This window comes from Anomaloglossus baeobatrachus, chromosome 2 (assembly GCF_048569485.1).
Source record: "Anomaloglossus baeobatrachus isolate aAnoBae1 chromosome 2, aAnoBae1.hap1, whole genome shotgun sequence".
NCBI lineage: Eukaryota > Metazoa > Chordata > Amphibia > Anura > Aromobatidae > Anomaloglossus > Anomaloglossus baeobatrachus.
Genome location: NC_134354.1, coordinates 189,476,682 through 189,495,992, shown reverse-complemented (window position 1 = coordinate 189,495,992; position 19,311 = coordinate 189,476,682). Strand labels below are relative to the sequence as shown.

Below are 19,311 nucleotides of genomic sequence, written 5' to 3'. Positions count from 1 at the left end.
ATCATGGTGGGCACAGATCTGTATCATACACAAGAGGACTAACTAATATGTGCAGCCCCTGGACCGGTATGTTTGAGCTGGCATGGTGGGCACAGATCTGTATCAGACTCTAGACAGATATCTGCAGCCCCTGGATCTGTATGGTGTAGGTGGCATCATAGTGGGCAATGGGCACAGTTCTGTATTAGACACTAGAGACTAGACTGACAGCTATCTGCAGCCTATGGACTGGCATGTTGTAGTTGGCATGGTGGGCATAGTTCTGAGGACTGACAGATCTGTGCAGCCCCTGGACCTGTGTATTGCAGGTGGCATCAGGGTGGGCACAGACTTCTAGTGTCTGATATAGAGCTGTGCCCACCCTGATGCCACCTGCACACACAGGCCAGGGGCTGCAGATAGCTCTGTGCCATGGGTGCAGCTGATAGATTACTTATTAACCCTTTACCAGCCATGCCACACTCTTGCAGGCTATAAAGCCTTGCCCACCTCATGCCAGGAGTACATTGCACTATAACAAGCGATCACACTGGATCTACCCAGTCTAACTCTCATGCCATGAGTCCCCCTGACTTCCATTCATGCACAGCTCTGCCGTAGTCTCCTAGTGCCCCTGCCCACTCCTTCGTGTCGTGCCGCGGTAGATGGCCGCCCCCTGGCACACGGACGGGGCATTGTACTTTCCCACCTTGTAGTAGGGGCGGGGCCACCCCTGCTCTGCAGCTGCACGGCCCCGCCCCCGCCCGCCTCCGGCACACATCACCACGCCATTGGTCGCGTGCTCTCCAGGCCCCGCCCCCACAAGGGAAGGTGGATATATTAGGAGGTGAAGAGAACAGAGGACCTCGCCGGGTCCAAGTTCCTCCCGTGCTCTCACCGGCAGCCATTGTCATTGAGCCCGCCGCTGCCGCCTCTCCCGCCCCAGCCGTGCCACCTCCGGTCCTGCACCCAAGCCTTAACTCTCCGCGGGAGCAGCGCGCACATTGCCCACACTGCGATCCATTGTATATCCGTGTCTGGAGGAGGTCAGGCTGCCGGGAGTGTATCTAACCCTGTGTATCTAAACTAGGCGCAAGACATGGCCAGAGAAAAGAACAAGGAGAACGACGGCGGCTGGAAGAGGTTTATGTGGAACCCCGAGAAGAAGGAGTTCCTGGGCAGAACAGGTGGCAGCTGGTGTAAGTATCCGCCGCACCCAAGGTTACCAGGTGCCCTCTGCCCGGGATGGCGCCGGGCCGGGCTGTGGCGGGCACACTGCTGGCACACTGGCATCCTTGCTCTGTTTTTTGGGGAAAAGGTCATTTTGAAGGACACCGATGTAGCCAATCTATAAGAGCTGAGACTGGAGGGAGGGGAAACCCTGTGTCATCGTCACCCACTACACCACCAAGAGGGGGGGCACATTGCAGTTGTTGCCTTGTAATGGAAAATCCGCAGATAGTACACGGGGAGGGGGATGGGGGGGACACAGGCCGGGGAACATCTGGATTACTGGCAGGAAAGGGTTAATTCTGCATCACTCAGGCAAGGTTAGTCAAGGTGAGTGGTTGGTGGCATGGAGGATGCCCACTGGCGGCCGTGTATATGGAGCCTGGGCATCTCCGGGGACACATGATCCCGGCTGAGACTCACTAGCTGGAGGCTGAAGAATGGTCAGGAATGAACAGGTCCTGGGAAGGTCGTCTCCTAGCAACCGGCTGTAACTTGAGGCCTCCCATGTGCCGCCTTCTCATGATACATGTTCTGTGTTATCCGGGACTGGTCGTACAGGGTGACGGTGCGCCATGTCATCCTGTGGGACGTGCACCGTGAAGCGGCACAGGCTGGGGTCCTGGTGCATCCAATCATGGTTATGTTTCTTACACATTAATAATAATTGTGATGTTACAGTGTATGACGACACACAAACCAGGTGGCGGTAGTATGGAGCCCTTCTGTACTCATTCATTGCTTAGTTGTGTCTGGTACTGGCTGGTATTTCTGGTCATGCCCATCGCCTATAGGGGGCGCTCATGTGGACATTGTATATTTCTACAGACTAGAGGAGAGCTCGGTGACAATCAGTGATGTGGGATGTGCCCTCGCTCACACATCTTTTGCAGCAACATACAGAAGTAAAATTGCTGAGTGAAGTAGAAAAGGACGACTCAAGGACGTTTTGTATTGTGGGTCCATATAAACACCAGATACTTGTATTTTAGACTGTGCCAAATCCGGAGTATTACCTAGAAGACAGGTCGTCATCAGTGGTGACCTGTATTGTAGCACACAATGTCAGCACATGCCTTACACCTGTGTTACACCACACACTGTCTGCGTGGCCTGGCACCTGTATTACACAATGTCAGTACGGCCTGGCATCTGTATTGTACTGTAGCACACAGTGTCTGTGCAGCCTGGCACCTGCATTGTATTGTAGCACACAGTGTCTGTGCAGCCTGGCACCTGCATTGTAACACACACAGTATCTGTGCAGCCTGGCATCTGTGTTATAGCACAGTGTCTGCGCAGCCTGGCACCTGCATTGTAGCACACACTGGCCTGGTATCTGTATTGTAGCGCACAGTGTCTGTGCAGCCTGGCATCTGTATTGTAGCACACAGTGTCTGTGCGGCCTGGTATCTGTATTGTAGCGCACAGTGTCAGCGTGGCTGGCATCTGTATTGTAGCACACAGTGTCTGTGCAGCCTGGCATCTGTATTGTAGCACACAGTGTCTGTGCGGCCTGGTATCTGTATTGTAGCACACAGTGTCTGTGCAGCCTGGCATCTGTATTGTAGCACACAGTGTCTGTGCGGCCTGGTATCTGTATTGTAGCGCACAGTGTCAGCGTGGCTGGCATCTGTATTGTAGCATATACTGTCAGTGTGGCTGGAATCTGTATTGTAGCACACAGTGTCAGCGTGGCTGGAATCTGTATTGTAGCACACAGTGTCAGCGTGGCTGGAATCTGTATTGTAGCACACACTGTCAGCGTGGCTGGAATCTGTATTGTAGCACACAGTGTCACCGTGGCTGGAATCTGTATTGTAGCACACAGTGTCAGCGTGGCTGGAATCTGTATTGTAGCACACACTGTCAGCGTGGCTGGAATCTGTATTGTAGCACACAGTGTCACCGTGGCTGGCATCTGTATTGTAGCGCACTGTCAGCGTGGCTGGAATCTGCCTATAGGCGCCCACACTGCACTGGAACCAGTCTCTTATTTTCAGTAACTTAGAACCAGTTTGGCGTCTTGAGAATCTGTCGTCCTTGTTCGTCCGGTTGTGAATCAGTTTTCTGTTTCTAGAAAGGCTGGCGGCTCAATAACATGGCCACTATTCTTCAAGTCTGGAGCAGCCTGAATAAATACATTTGGTGCCTGTGGGGTAGTGATGATTGAGAGGAAGGCCTCAGTCAGTGTAGATGGGCCCTTGCGTGGCACACTGAGTATGAGCTCACTGTAATACATGGTGCACACTCTCCGGAGTATGACCTCACTGTATTACATGGTGCACACTCTCCGGAGTATGACCTCACTGTACATGGTCCAGATGTGCACTGAGCCTCTAGTGGAGACTTTGGAGTTCTCGCTCTTGGTGTATGGTGCTGGATGTGAAAGGTTGCAGCAGATAGGTTTGTGCCCTGTAGACACAGCCTGCGGAGTGACGGGCCTGACGGCTGGCCGGAGTGGTGAGCAGCATGTTTGCATAGCAGCAATAGTGCTTTTCTCCTCCTATGGCGGAGCTGTGGAAAAAATTTCCAAATCTCCCTGACGTCACTGACACTTGCTCAATGCTGCCTGGATACGACTGTTAACTCTGAACATGCCTGTTTCTGACACAGCCCGTGGCTAGGCCTGGCTGTACCAGGCTTATCCCTGCGCTGAGCTCTTAATTACCAATACTCGTAGACCCGGCTCACTTTCCACATCCGCGCTCGGGCTGGACGGGTTTCAAGTGCCAGATCGTTGTCTGCTTTATGTCACAAATTAGCTTTCTTTATCTGGAGTTGCCCTGGATCACACGAGGATATTATCTGATCAATGCTGCCGGCTCCACTTCTGTAGTAGATGTTAATATCCATTTTATTTTATTTTTTTTACCCTTTTATTTTTTAGTTTGTCTAATACTTGTTTCTGCTGTTTTATTTTGCAGTTAAAATCTTCCTTTTCTATCTGATCTTCTACGGCTGCTTGGCGGGTATATTTATTGGGACCATTCAAGTGCTGCTATTAACCATCAGTGAATATGAACCAAAGTATCAGGACCGTGTGGCACCACCAGGTACTTCCATGGTCTGGCTTACAATCTGTGCACAAAGTCAAACCCAGATTTCTTCTGATCTTTAGCCCCTTTATTCCTGGTATAGTTGTACCAATGCTCCATGTTCTATTCCCTTATTGATTTGTGCCTAATAGTGGTAATTACCCGTTAGTCAGAACTTCCTTTTGAGATTAATCGTCACATTTCCAAGGAACTGAACATGCTCACTAAGTAGATTAATATTATCTTAAAGAAGCACTCCCATGAAGCTTTCTCAATTAAATGTGTGCGTGTAGTAATATACTCACCTACTGCCACTTTCTCTGGAATCCAGCACCTTTCTTCTTAATGATGCCACCACACTTACGACTTGCTGGCTCTTCAATGCTCTGTGTCAGCAGCAAGTTGTGTTGTGTGTTTTTTTTTTTTTTTTTTTTTTTTTTTTTTGTATACAATGTAAGTCTATGGAGCCTCATGCTGACGTTCCATAGACTTGCATTATAAAATCCACTTTAGGGTCACAGATTGCAGCGTGACCCAGAGAGTCTGAAGAGCGGTGACCTCAATCAGAAGAAGAGAAGAAAGGTGATGGATATTGGAGGAGGTAGGTGAGTATATACACTCACACTACATCATAATAATAATAATAATAATTTTATTCATTTATATAACGCTATTAATTCCATAGCACTTTACATACATTGGCAACACTGTCCCCATTGGGGCTCACAATCTAGAGTCCCTATCTGTATGTTTTTCGAGTGTGGGAGGAAACCGGAGTACCTGGAGGAAACCCACGAAAACACGGGGAGAACATACAAACTCCTTGCAGATGTTGTCCTTGGTGGGATTTGAACCCAGGACCCCAGCGCTGCAAGACTGCAGTGCTAACCACTGAGCCACCGTGCCGCCTACATAAACGTTTACAGTGGAACCCTGGATTCTGAGCATAATTCCTTCCAGGAGTGTGCTCTTAAACCAAGTTACTCTTATATCAAAGCGAATTTTCCCATAGGAAATAATTGAAACACAGACAATTCATTTCACAACACAAAAATATTTACAGTATTTATACAAACCTATTACAGTAATACAAAATACTGTACAGTAAAAATATATAAACAAATTACACTGCACTTTAGATTAAAATAGAATTGTTGGTGTGCGGGAGATACAGTACAAGCAATGTGCTGCACTGGTTATCAATAAGAAAGTACAATATTGTATCCACAAATGCAAAATGCTAGACGTGATATATAATACCGTACTGTACATGGTATACAGTATAGAAAGTTACCTCCAGAGCAGGGTGAAAGGACAGAACTGGAAGTGTACACGGTGAATATTTGCTCCTTATTGCAAATCATTGCTCTTAAACCAAGTTACAAGTTTGCAAAAAGCTTTGCTTGTTCCACTGTACACAGATTTAATGGGGGAGGGGTGGAGCTTCTTTAACTGTTTGTTGTATTCAGCCCTGCTACATCGGAGAACACATTCTAGTAGCATCATAAGGTAGATGTGTACGGTGCAGGTTTATAGATCGGAGCATGCGATGATGGAATATTCTCAGTCCTTATCCCTGGAGATTAAGTAATGGCAGCATCATGATCATACTTGGTGCCATTCATATCATTTGCAGTATTGTCATCAAATTAGACTGAAATGTTATCCGCGATCGTAAATAATAGAAACTTCTGATAATCTGTAATGGGATTATGCAGAATATTGAGTTACTCCGGTCTCTTCTGCATTATACAGCTAATGCTTCCAGTAACGGGAATCTGCTTGGTAAGGATGTGTGTGCCACAACCTATGGGATTTCATGCTGTTGTGACACTAGTAGACCTAGCATGTCTTATCAGGTTATGGGTCAGGAGGCATGCAGGGACTTGTAGTTCTGCAACAGCTAAACGGTCTTTACCATTTGATTTATTGTACTCCTATTATGACTCTTTGTGTAATATGGTCGCATCCTCGTCACTCTTCTCCTTTTACAAAGTGGCCCACTCCCATGACAACAGAGGTAATTGTCTATTCTCACATATGCAAATACTAAATAATTCAGCAGCCTGGCTGGATTACATAGGAGCCTTTGCCTTGTGGTTTCTGACTGTAATCCCTCGCATTATAAAAAGTGTGTGGTATACATGTACCATTGGGGGGTCTCATGATAGTGGGAGGGGAAGGCTCTCGCCTCCAAACACTGTGTAAGCGATTATTTGCCTTATCTGAAGTGAACACGCTGCTCAATGTACGGCCTCCGTAACCTAAAAGGGAAGTGCATTTCTGCTTTTCTCTGTACGCCATGTGCTTACTATGCTGACGAATGTGTTACATAGGAGGAGTGATCACTGCTACTTCCCCTCTAGCTGTGACCTTGACTCTCTGCCATAGTTAATGATTCACTCATTTACTTTTTCGTCTGTATTCATTTCAAAACGCAGCCTGTGACGAGCTGATCTCCTCTAGCACCCCGGGAATATACCAGGAGTTGTGCTAAATCTACTCATTATAGATCTCATTCCTCACTATTACTTAGAATTATAGACAGTACCAAGGTTATAGATAGCTGGGTGTAAAATATCTCTCGAAGGCTCTCATCATGGCTTTTAGCATGTGTTCAGCAGATGTGGCCGGATATGTCATGGCGCACTTGCCATCCATAGCCCCGATGGCCCAATGTGTCTGTAAATGTCTGCTCTGTTGTGTGTTCAGATCATATTGAAAATGATAGACTTAGGCTACTTTCACACATCCGGTTTCAGCAGTGCGGCTCAATCCGGCTGTGAAACCTATGCAACGGATGTGGCGAAAACACCGCATCCTTTGCATACGTTTTTACATGCGGCCCGTCCGTTTTTTCCCGGTTGCGGCACGGTACTAAGCATGCGCAGTGGAATAAACCGCATGCGGCGGTCGGATGCGTTTTTTTCCGCATTGCGCCGCATCCGGCGTCCATAGGCATGCATTGAAAAATGCGCCACAGCGGCCGGATGCAGTGCGATGCGTTTTTTTGCCGGAACAAAAAACGTTGCAGGCAGCGTTCCATCCGGCCGCGGCATCGACTAAATCTGCCGCATGCGGCAAAAACCGGACCGAACGCAAGCCCATGCGGCACAATATGGCACTAATGTAAGTCTATGCAAAAAAAAAAAAACGCAACCGGCGGCAAAAAAAAAAAACGGTTGCGGTTTTTCTGCAGAGCGCCGTATTGTGCCGCAGAGCAAAAACCGGATGTGTGAAAGTAGCCTTAAAGGGAACCTGTCAGATCTAATATGCACCCAGAGCCTCAAGCAGTTCTGGGTATATATTGCTAACCCCTGCCTAATTGTCCCTGTATACACTAGTAAAAAGTATTTCTAAAGATCTTTTATCGTATGCTAATGAGCCCGGGGACTAGTCCCAAGTGTGTTGTTTCCCTTGCTAGTCGGGTCCATTAGCATGTTGGCACACGCACGGGGGCATACTAACATGCTAATGTACAGCATCAGGGATGATCTCACTCACCTCTGCGCTGCCTGGTGCTGGATTTTGGCTCAGCGTGCATGATCCCGGAGTTTGTGTCATGTGCACTACTTCAATTTGAAGCCAGGACGTGTGCACCCGACTTTATAGTGCGCATGACCCAAACTCTGGGGTCATGCGCACTGAGCCGAAATCCAGTGTCGGACAGCGATGACAGCGGATAGGTGAGTGATATCATTCATTAGCATGTTAGTACACCCACAAGGACGTACCAACATGCTAGTAGAGCTGACTAGCCTAATGCACAGGGGACTAATCCCTTCACTCATTAGCATATTATAAACTATCTTTAGAAATACTTTTTCTAAAGTTCTCTTTATCTGTGCTAGTGTATGCAGGGATGGTTAGGCAGGGATTAGCAATATACACCCAGAACTGCTCATGGTTCTGGCTGTAAATTGGACTTGACAGGTTCCTTTTTAATGTTTGGGTTTAGCAGTGTAAATAAGAAAGCCGCGGAGACACCATCACGTGTTTCTCAACGCTGGCAGGAAACTAGCCAGGTCTTTCACCGGGAAGGAACAACCACGGGAAGGGCAGTCTCCAGTCAAGGAGACCACCTATACCAAATATGGTATCCATCCACAGACAGCCGTTTCGGGGTATTTGCTCCTCATCAGTGTGGAGTAGGAATCTCTAGAATGCTCTAGAATCACTGCGTTGAGAAACACGTGATGGTGTCTCCGCAGTGGATATGTTGATCTCCCTAAGGTCAACAATGCTTGCTTAAGTAGTCTTTTACTAGGCAATGTCCCCACTAGCCAGATTCCTACTCCACACTGATGAGGGGCAAATACCCCAAAACAGCTGTCTGTGGATGGATACCATGTTTGGCATAGGTGATCTCCTTGACTGGAGACTGCCCTTCCCGTGGTTGTTCATCCCGGTGAAAGACCTGGCTAGTTTCCTGTCAGCGTTGAGAAACACGTGATGGTGTCTCCGCGGCTTTCTTATTTGCATACTTCCCAGGGGGCAATGCTCTAGAATCACTGCGTTGAGAAACACGTGATGGTGTCTCCGCAGTGGATATGTTGATCTCCCTAAGGTCAACAATGCTTGCTTAAGTGGGTTTAGCAGTGTGACATTAATGGGTGTCTGTGATCTGGGACACGCTACCTCCTAAGTGGTCCAGAGCTGCCAAAGGACGCCATGCAAATAGCGTCATGCAATAGCTCCACCAATGTAATTTACTTACTATCCTCCTATGAAATAGTCCCCTATGTTGCTTATACACCTTTTGGCTAAGTTTAATTCCCTACAAGCCATGCATTGACTAGACTAGGGATCTATTTATTTATACAAATGTATGTAGATGACCCCTTCTACTAAAGGTAAGCCTGCCCTTGTTAGGGACCTCCCTGCAGTCCTTCGGCTGGCATAGACCGTCAGGAAGAGAAGGATCCGGCCCTTAGAATTTCAACAGCTGATTCTTTTCTTTGTGTCATGATAAGCAACTGACAGGAGTGTGAGCGAGCGGAGGGTTCCTGTGTATGGAGAAGTCAGGAGAGGTAGCTATCAGCTGACATATCCAGTGTGTATGGGGACATTAAAGGGATTGTCCGCACAGAATGACTGACTGCTTAAGCTACTCGTGCATCATGGCAAGGCCAAACACTTAAATACACCTTCCCACCTTCTTGTTTTCCACCTTTTTCCACCTTTCTCCACCCTTCCATCTTTGATTGACAGCTCTGACGTTATAGAGCCAGAGAAGTGTGGAGCCTGAGGGAAAACAAGCAGGTGGGAAGGTGAATTGAAAGGATTCGCCCCGCCATGATGCACAAGCGCCTGAACTTGGTTTGAACAGTCATTCTTTGCTGACCGTCCCTTTTAACAATGTTTGTGTCTGAGTTTGAAGGACCACTCCAGCCATTGTCTTCTGCTGTTTCACATGCCGCTCCAGTCCTTTCATCCGCTGTGTCTTCTGTGTGGGTCACTTTCTGAGAATTGGATGGAGGCCAGGAGAACTGTGTTCTGAGTCTCATAGGCTTACAATGAGAAAGTGACATCTGTGAGCCACCAAGTTACCAATGTGATCACCGCTTTGTCCTAGAGGACACAGGACGGCTCAGTAAGGTAAGGTGACTGCTACTGTGTATTGGAGAGGCATGCAAGATGGCCCAGCCTGAACCATCGTTCTGGCCAAGGGCTATCTAATGAGTATGGGGTGTTAGTAGTGCATTTGCAGGGAATAGTAAGACATTTAGTATCTTTTATTACTTCTATCAGATCACTCCTGCTAATGATGACATTTGCTGATTGTCCCGTAATTCCTTACAAAGTCAGCAAAATTCTTGGTTGAACCACATTTGTTTCTTCTGCGCTGTTGTAATATAAATCTACCAGAACAATTGTCATGTCGGAGGGTACGGTGCCAACAGCAAGGCTAAAACAATGGCAGTAAAATAGGGTGAGGCTCCATGTCCTGCTCCTCTCATACAGACTCCTTGTAATATTACATTTTATACTAGTATTAATCTGTGCAGCAGGAATGCTGATAGACTTGCCATGTATATGTAGTAATGTCCATTCCTAGACTGTCTGCTCTATGGAAATCCTAACACAAATCACACCATTCACCCCAAGTTGAAAGTTGACCCCTGTTCTCCATCTACACCTTCGGCCTGGGACAGCTCAGAGTCCCATGGGTTTCAGTATCATCTCTATGCCGATGATGCTCAGATCTACCTCTATGGACCTGACATTACTTCTCTACTAACCAAAATTCCACAATGTCTATCTATTTCATCCTTCTTCTCTGCGCGATTCCTAAAGCTTAACATGGACAAAACAGAATTCATTGTCTTTCCTCCTCCTCCTCCACCAAGCCTTTTCATCAAACATGATGGTTGCTCACTCTCTCCAGTCTCACAAACTCGTTGCCTTGGAGTAACCCTCGACTTTGCTCTATCCTTCAAGCCACACATCCAAGCCCGCTTTACCTCATGCAGGCTAAAACTCAAAAATATCTCCCAAATCCATGCTTTCCTTAACCAAGAATCAGCAAAAACATTAGTGCATGCCCTCATCATCTCCTGCCTCGACTACTGCAACGTCCTGCTCTCTGGCCTCCCTTCCAACACTCTTGCACCCCTCCAATCTATCCTAAACTCTGCGGCCCGCTTAATCCACCTCTCCCCTCGCTATTCCCCAGCCTCGCCACTCTGCCAATCCCTTCACTGGCTTCCCATCGCCCAACGACTCCAGTTCAAAACATTAACCGTGACATACAAAGCCATCCACAACCTGTCTCCTCCTTACATCTGTGACCTAGTCTCCTGGTACCTACCTGCACGCAACCTCAGATCCTCACAAGATCGCCTTTTCTACTCCTCTTCCCACAATCGCGTACAATATTTCTCCCATGCCTCCCCCATACTCTGGAACGCTCTACCTCAGCACATCAGACTCTCCCCTACTGTGGAAAGCTTCAAGAGGAACCTGAAGACCCATCTCTTCCAACAAGCCTACAACCTACATTAACCCTCAGTCCAGTACATCACTTCGCAACCAGCTCTGTCCTCAGCTATTGTATACTCACCCATTCCCTGTAGACTGTGAGCCCTCGCGGGCAGGGTCCTCTCTCCTCCTATACCAGTCTGATTTGTATGGTTAATGATTTGTTGTACGTATACACTCTTTCACTTGTAAAGCGCCATGGAATAAATGGCGCTATAATAATAAGACTACTAATTGGGCCATCTATTTTGCCTCTTTAAAATAGCTATACAGAATGGCTGCTGCTGCTATGGTCAGGTAATCAAGAAAACCTGAATGGATCTGATCTCCAGGGACTTCTTTTTGTATGCTCCCCAATATTATATCCCCACATTATATAGAATGGTGTAAAAGCTGATAACTGTGAAGCACCAGTTCTTTTGGTAGTAACCCTTCAATAAGAAGTATGATGATAAGCCAAGACAATTCATGGTAATTCTGATGGCATCTCTGTATGCTACAGCTGAAGACCACCTCAGGCTCCTCTCCTGTCAGCTGAGGATCTAAGAGAGTGGGCTCTCCAGCACTGGCCACATGGAGGTTGTAATTGTCCTCTAGTCTGGTGATCTTTCTTGGAATGACTTCTCCATGTTCTCAGGCTGATGCCATGAGCCAAAATGACATTTTAGTTCTGTAAAGCACCTTTTGGATCATAGTAACCGTGGGTGAATATGGAGCTCAGGTTATTTCCAGAACCTTGTTTTAGCCACATCATGAAGTATGTGATCTGCTGTGGTGGAGTCAGGATTAGTGAAATGTCTTCAGCAATGCACTATTGTCTGAGTAGATTTTCTTTTTCTTCTATTTCAGGACTGACCCCACTACCCAAAGCATTAAAAGCAGAGCTGTCCTATTCGCTGAAGGAGGCGTCTTCATATGCAGAGTATGTTAATAGCATTTCCAAGTTTTTAGAGGGCTATAACTTCAGCAAGCAAGGCGACTCAGAGATTTTTGAAGATTGTTCTGGTAAGTATTAAAGACCTCTGACTATAGTCTTCGAATAGAAACAAGCTTGTAATGTAAGACTTCAAGCACCACTCTCTGTCTTGTTTTTTTTTCGCACTGCTGGAGTGGTGCTTTAAATGTAATCCTCTGTCTTCGGCTATGTGCCCACGGAACTCTGTACTCGCAGATTTTCTGCGGAAAACCTGCGGGTTTATCTGGATTTTCTAGATAAATCCGCAGGTTTTAGCAAGTACAGACACTCCCCGTGTTATCCTATGGGACATGGGGAGTGCTGTGGAACATGCTTATGTGCGGCTGCAGGACATCCGCAGCATGTCAATTATTTATGTGGAAATACCTGCGGAATTCCTGGCCCTCCACTATGGAGATACAGGGCAGAACTTCCGCAGGTAACCTGCATGAATGTCCGCAGGTTTACCGCAGCTATTTCATTGGCTATCGGGGAGCAGCTGCGGGAATCCTGCGGACGTACCTATGGATATATCCGCACGTACAAACTCCCGTGGGCACATAGCCTTATACTTCCCTCCTGCAACTTCCTCTTCTATAACTGCCCCTCCTGTCTGGCTCCAGCAATTTGTGACCACCCGGCCACTCCAGTGTTTCATAAAGCGGTCCGGAGGTGACAAATGAATGAATCTGTCGTTCTGGCTCTCACAAAAAATATATTGAGTGCTTGTGACTAACTTCTGGACAGTCAGAAGTCAATCACAAGATGGCGCTGCGGAAACAACACAGAAAAAGCTGGAGGGTAAGTATAATACTGGGGGCAGGGTACTTAGATTTAAAGCACCGCTCTAGTGCTGAAAGAAAAACGAAAACCGCTGGAGTGGTGCTTTGATATCAGCATGTCAGTGTCGTGCTAGCAGGTGTGCACCCACTGCACCATGAACCGGGCATAACCTGGAGGGGTGCGGGGTGTGACTGTGCCTACCGGGTTTTCACCAGAGCCTCTTGATGAAGAGGATGAGCTGGCTGCCGGTAGACACCAGGAAGCACTCCTGGGCTGTCCCCGGTACTGCAGCAGCTGACCCAATGGTCAGGGGATGCAGTTACGGAGGACAGGATGGAGCAGGTAGTAGAGACTGACTGGACAGGCATGTCTGGTTCAGATCGACTGATTCAGGATCATGGAGAGGCAGGTGGGATACAGGTACTAGAGACAGGCTAGCAGAACAGGTTCTGATCACAGGATGGGTTCAGAGTCTCACCAGTACAGGTTCAGGATCACTGCAGTACAGCAGATCCTAGGAGCTAAGAGCCGGGACAGGAGGAACTTGTGCGTGTCCACAGATGGAAGTGCGTCAGCGTCCCTGCCAGGAGGGGGAAGCGGAGCAGTGCAGGGATGCCCCCTTACCCACCCATAGAGACTAGATAGTGGGCTGGACTTTCAAGTATGGCTGACTTCCATCTGATGTTAATAGAAATCTTTAGTATCTAACCATACATGGATTCTCAGCCCATTCTGTGAGCACAGCTGAGGGAAGGAACTGTGATAATTGATGGTTAAACTAATATTTCTAATCTTTTTTTCAAATATTCCAGAAAAACCTGAAACCTACATGGACCGTGGGCCAATCAGCCCAGAAAATGGTAAAAAGAGATCCTGTAGATTTAAGCGGGAATGGCTTAAAAATTGCTCTGGTTTAGACGATCCAACCTTTGGCTTTAGAGATGGAAAACCCTGCATAATTGTGAAGCTTAACCGAATTCTGGGATTTAAACCAAAGGTAAGAGTCATGTGAAAGTTCACATTTCGGAGTATAACACAGCCAGACGCTTACCAAACATTTCATTTTATTGTTGCAGCCTCCACAAAATGGAACATTAGACGGCAATGGCAATTACTACGCAAACATCATTCCAGTTGTCTGTGCAGGAAGGGTAAGCTCCGACTATGTGTGTGATATAGATTCCTATAGTATGCGATGGCTCCAACAAGGACAAGTAAAACAAATTATGCATGTTTGCTGAATAACCAACCCTATCCAAGTATTGTAGTATCTACTGCTAATGTGACAAATGCAGAGTGACACCAATTGGAGTATTTAGAGAACATTAAATGACAAGAAGATATTGAACTTTTGGTCTTTGTGCACAAAAGTGGTAATCCTATCTACTGGGCACTTTAAATTAAAATTTCTATGAAAGGTATAATCTGCACAGGACACTTCTACAGTGAAAAATCCATCCCCAATGGTGCAGTCCACAGTATAAACAGACAGGCTGAGGATGTCAATGCTTAGTTTCCGTTTATACTGTCGATTTTCTCGCATCTTTTGGATGAGATTTCGTGAACTATCTTATTATAAAACGCTGGTACAGTAATGTACTACAGAATCTTCCATTAATGAAAATTCGCTTTGCATCTGACCTGTGTGGATGTACCCTTAAAGAGAATCTGTCAGCAGGTTTTTGCTATGTAAGATGAAGCAAGTATGCTGCAAGCGTTAACACAAAGTTCAGGCATGCCTGTTTTGTCAGTCTGATCTTTTGTTTATTTAAGGAGCAGGACCCTTATCATTACAGGACTAGAAACTCCCCTGCAGGGTAGTCCAGCACGCTCCCTGCTGGGATTGACCCCTCACTGTCAATGTATAATCTCCATTGAGAGCCTGGTGTGGACTGGGATAGCTACCTGGGCTCTGCTACATGACTAAACCTAAAAATTCAGATTGTGTTAGAACTAGTGTTGAGCAAGTAGTTAACTATTCATACTCGCTATGCTGTTAGCAAGTACTGTCCGCCACTCGCATATTTGTTATGAGTAGCGGGTGCAATGTAAATCAACGGCAAATACTCGCTATGTAGAGAGTAACCCAAAAGCTGTACTACTCGCACGAAAAGTACAGCTTTGGGGTTACTCGCTACTTAGCAAATATTTACCATTGACTTACATTGTGCCCGCTACTCGTAACGAACATGCGAGTTTTGGACAGTACTCGCTAACAACATAGCGAGTACGAATAGTTAAATACGCACTCCACTAGTTAGATTACTGGCTTCAGCCGTTCTAACTGATTGTTGGATTCAGAATTTTCTTGCCTACATCATGCTACTTTCAGATCAAGTAGCAATAACTTGCTGACAGTCCCTTTAAAGGGAACCTGTCACCAGATTTGGGGCCTATAAGCTGCGGCCACCACCAGTGGGCTCTTTTATATATAGCATTCTAACATGCTTCTTCTGAAGCCGCGGTGCATGACGTGTCCTGTGTCATCCACACTTGCCGACATTGAAGTCCTGCGCAGGGGCACTTTGCTCTGCCCTGCAGGGCAGATCAAAGTATTGTAGTGCACCTGCGTGGGACCAGCGAATGTGTATGACTTAGGATGCGTGATGCACACAGGCTTCAGAAGAAAGGCGAAGATGGCCGAAAGAGGAGGCGCCGGCACCGGAGAACAGAGACACCCATATGACCCAACTCCACCGCAGTGACCGTTTACGTGAGTATTATAAAGTGATTTTTACGTTCTACACCGCGGCCTGGGCTCTTATATACTGTATTCTAACATGCTGTATATAAGAGCCCAGTGGTGGTAGCCGTAGCTTATAGGTCCCAAATCTGCTGACAGGTTCCCTTTAAAATGGCAGTGGATTGCTTAGGGACCCTGTACACACTTAGGGGTACCTTTTGCACGTTGCGTCATCGCCACTGCGATATCGTCGGGGTTAAATCGAAAGTGACGCACATCCGGCGCTGGTAACGACGTTGCAATGTGTAAAGCCTAGATTCACCGATAAACTATCGCAAAAGCGTCGAAAATTGGTGATCTGTGTAGTGTCGGTCATTTCCATAATTTCGCTGCAGTGACAGGTACGATGTTGTTCTTTGTTCCGGCGGCAGCGCACATCACTGTGTATGAAGCCTCAGGAGCGAGGAACATCTCCTTACCTGCCTCCAGCGGCTATGCGGAAGGAAGGAGGTGGGCGGGATGTTTACGTCCCGCTCATATCCGCCCCTCCGCTTCTATTGGCCGCCTGCCGTGTGACGTCGCTGTGGCGCCGTACGACCCGCCCCCTTAGGAAGGAGGCAGGTCGCCGGCCAGAGCGACGTCGCAGGGCAGGCAAGTGCATGTGAAGCTGCCGTAGCGAAAATGTTCGCTACGGCAGCTATCACAAGATGTTGCATGTGCGACGGGGGCGGGTACTATCGTGCTCGGCATCGCTATCATCGGCTAGCGATGTTGCAGCGTGCAAAGTACCCCTTACAGTGGGCACCACTATTGCAAGTGATTGTGGCATTTTCCCACAGACTGTTATAGCAAAATATTGCCAAACTATGCTATAGAAACCCATTTTTTGGTTAAAACCGTAGCGACGAGTACTTCAAGGAATGAAAAAATTATCCTGCACACAACATGGCGACTAGATGCAATTGCAGGACATGGTTTAATGTAATGCAAGAAGCTTCGTCACAGTATACAGTATCACTGCATGTTGTGAATAAATACGGTTTTACAAAGTAAGAGCATCCGGATAACAGCCTTTCAGTAGAGATCAGAACACCACTGCCCTCCGGTACCAGTCACGAGAGTGACCGCCTGTCAGTAGTACGGGCAGAAGTGATGTAAGCGGCGCCTGTACACTGTTGTATGATGCCGATGTATTCCTGTAACTTGATTCAATTTTATTTATAGAAAGAAGATGATATTGGCAAAATTTCTAAGATTGACATCTATGGCATGGGCGGAGCGGCCGGATTCCCCTTGAACTACTATCCTTACTATGGAAGGCTGCTACAACCCTCCTATCTACAACCTCTCATTGCTGTGCAATTGACAAACATCACCACGGACACAGAAGTCCGCATCGAGTGCAAGGCGCTTGGAGAAAACATAAAGTATAGTGATAAAGACCGTTTTCAGGGACGCTTCGATATAAAAGTGGAAATTAAGAGCTGATCGCAGGTGTCGCCCGTGTAATACCGTAACCTAAAATGAAAAAACAAACTTTTAGTCTTGAACAAACTGTCATGTATGGGACCTTCACTTAATATATCCGCTTTACACTAGCTTTCCGCATTTACTAGGGTTAGAATGTAAAATCAAGGTGTAGCAATAGCAACAAGTATTTATTTTACTGTAAATGAGAGAAACTAATAAATGACTTGAACCTTGGGAGATGCCCGTTATGCTGTAAATTATGATTCCATAATCAAAATGTAGTGAGCAATGTTTTTGGCCCCAGAATGTTGCTACATTGTGTATTTTTATTTTTCTAGCGTATTGTACAGTAGAAGATGTGCAGACTACACTTTCCGCCAAGCCATGTGTGTGGTTTTTTGTTTTGTGTTTTTTGTGCGCAAGCTTTTAGTCCAAGATGTAAATACTCTGTTTCGGGGAAAAAAAACTGGCATGGTAGTGAGATGGGCAACCAATGAGAATATTTCCTAGCACTCCATAAAGCCTTTCATGTGGCATTGATTTCATTTTATTTGTAATAGGGGGGTGAGGCTGTCCTTGTGTTTTTGTTTTTTTTTCAATTTTTTTTTTTTTCTCTTTTTATTTTCTTTAGCTTCACTTTATGCAACAGGTGATGGGTTGTGCTGTGCTATTGTATTTAAATGCTTTTATATCAAGCCCTCCCCCTTATTTCCTATGTATGTTTATGAAGGTGTGTTGAGGCCAGGGTCTGACTGTCACTTTTTGCCAGGAATAGGGCTAATTGTTTTGCGTGTTATATATATTTTATTTTTTTTTTTTTCAGGAAGCATCGCAGTTTGGTGCTGTGTCTTTACAAATGTTTTAACCATTTTCATGGTGGAAGAATTTTATATTTATGCAGTTGTACAATTTTATTTTTCTTCAAGAAAAAGTAATGTATAAAATAAACCAAAGTCACGTGTTGAAAAAGAAATTTTTATTTTAAAACAAGTTTAAAAAAAATAAATGCAATGCAGTATCCCATAGGATGTATTATTACATGTCTACTGTGCGCACATTGTTGGAACATCTGTAATATTTGCAAGGAGTACAGTGCTCTTTCAGTCAAAACATCAGACAATAAAATGAATAATCCAATTTCTGCTGTGTCTTTTCCTTTTTGTGGCTCTTCAGCTGTCCAGAATCTTGAAGAAATATTGGACCTGGGGAAAAAACATGTATAATTAGTACATGACTTGTGATGTGATTAGAGGTTGTTCTGCAGCTTCACCACCCGTGAGCTATTACCAGGGTTCTGGCAACTGCAAACCTGGGTGATTAGCCATTGTGACAGAACCTTGTAGACAAAATGTAAAAAATGTAGAAATGTATCCATTGGGTTCAATATAGCAAGACTATCTCTAACTAATAGACCTTGTCCTAAGAAGGCCATCCACTACAATGGTTATGTTCCCTCATATGGCAGATGCAGAAAGTTGTCTTCATAGGCAGGGATGGCATCGGCACCTGGGCAAGTGCCGGGGACCTGGACATACCCGGGGGCTCACTTGCTGTCGGCAGGGGCGGTGATGTATTCTATGGCCCGTTGGGCCAATTTCTGGGGACCGCCGTTCTCAGGCCAACAGCTGCAGTTTCCTGGATGCCAGCCCTTTAAACCTACACTTGCACGCAGTGATCACTGATGAAAGCTGTGTGTAAGTGTGTTCATCTGTGGGCAAAGCTAGTGTGTGATGCGCTAATGTCCCACAGATGGAGAGGAGCCGCAGCACTGCCAGCGTCCCACTAAACTGTATGCCCCCTCCTTCACCAGAGCTATTTGCCTGCAACCTTGTGTGTGTGTGTGTGTGTGTCTAACTGTGTGCGGGCATGTCTGTTAGTGACTGCCATCACACAGCATGTCCAGCACAGCCATTTGCCTGGAAAGTATGGGGAGATAAGGTATGCACACCAGTGACTATGTAAGGGGAATACATGGAATAGCAGAAACTGCTGTGTGAATACTGACTTGAAAAATCCAATAGCTATATGTAAGAGTGAAAATGTGAAAAATGGAATCTGCATTACTGCCATGAACATATGAATCAAGAGAAATTTAGCTACTGAATTGATCAATGCAATAGAGCCCCAACACTACGCCAAACTATTTCTCTACGTTGGGCTCCCTAGCTTGTGTGTGTCCTCTCATGCAGTTA

General features: G+C 46.3%; 2 protein-coding genes across 2 annotated transcripts in view; one reads left to right on the top strand and one right to left on the bottom strand.

Moving 5' to 3' along the window:
* The first annotated feature begins 825 nt into the window (after positions 1-825).
* ATP1B1 (ATPase Na+/K+ transporting subunit beta 1) lies at positions 826-18,256 on the top strand. The gene is made up of 6 exons (XM_075335554.1): positions 826-1,178; positions 4,137-4,265; positions 12,078-12,233; positions 13,779-13,963; positions 14,043-14,117; positions 16,874-18,256. Exons 1-6 carry the CDS (start codon positions 1,079-1,081, stop codon positions 17,135-17,137), a joined length of 909 nt encoding a protein of 302 aa, XP_075191669.1. The 5' UTR covers positions 826-1,078; the 3' UTR covers positions 17,138-18,256.
* The window catches only part of NME7 (NME/NM23 family member 7), a 250,952-nt gene continuing 249,721 nt past the window's right edge, over positions 18,081-19,311 (bottom strand). Inside the window, exon 12 of the mRNA XM_075335553.1 lies at positions 18,081-18,321. Within this exon, the coding sequence (XP_075191668.1) occupies positions 18,289-18,321 (33 nt within the window). The 3' untranslated portion in view covers positions 18,081-18,288. The remainder of the gene's footprint in view (positions 18,322-19,311) is intronic.

What these genes read in the sequence shown, in the direction of transcription:
- ATP1B1 (XM_075335554.1), top strand. Translation starts at nt 1,079, where the DNA reads ATGGCCAGAGAAAAGAACAAGGAGAACGACGGCGGCTGGAAGAGGTTT. An exon ending in GATTTTTGAAGATTGTTCTG is followed by an intron (nt 12,234 to 13,778) that starts GTAAGTATTAAA and finishes CAAATATTCCAG; the next exon opens with AAAAACCTGAAACCTACATG. An exon ending in TTCTGGGATTTAAACCAAAG is followed by an intron (nt 13,964 to 14,042) that starts GTAAGAGTCATG and finishes TTATTGTTGCAG; the next exon opens with CCTCCACAAAATGGAACATT.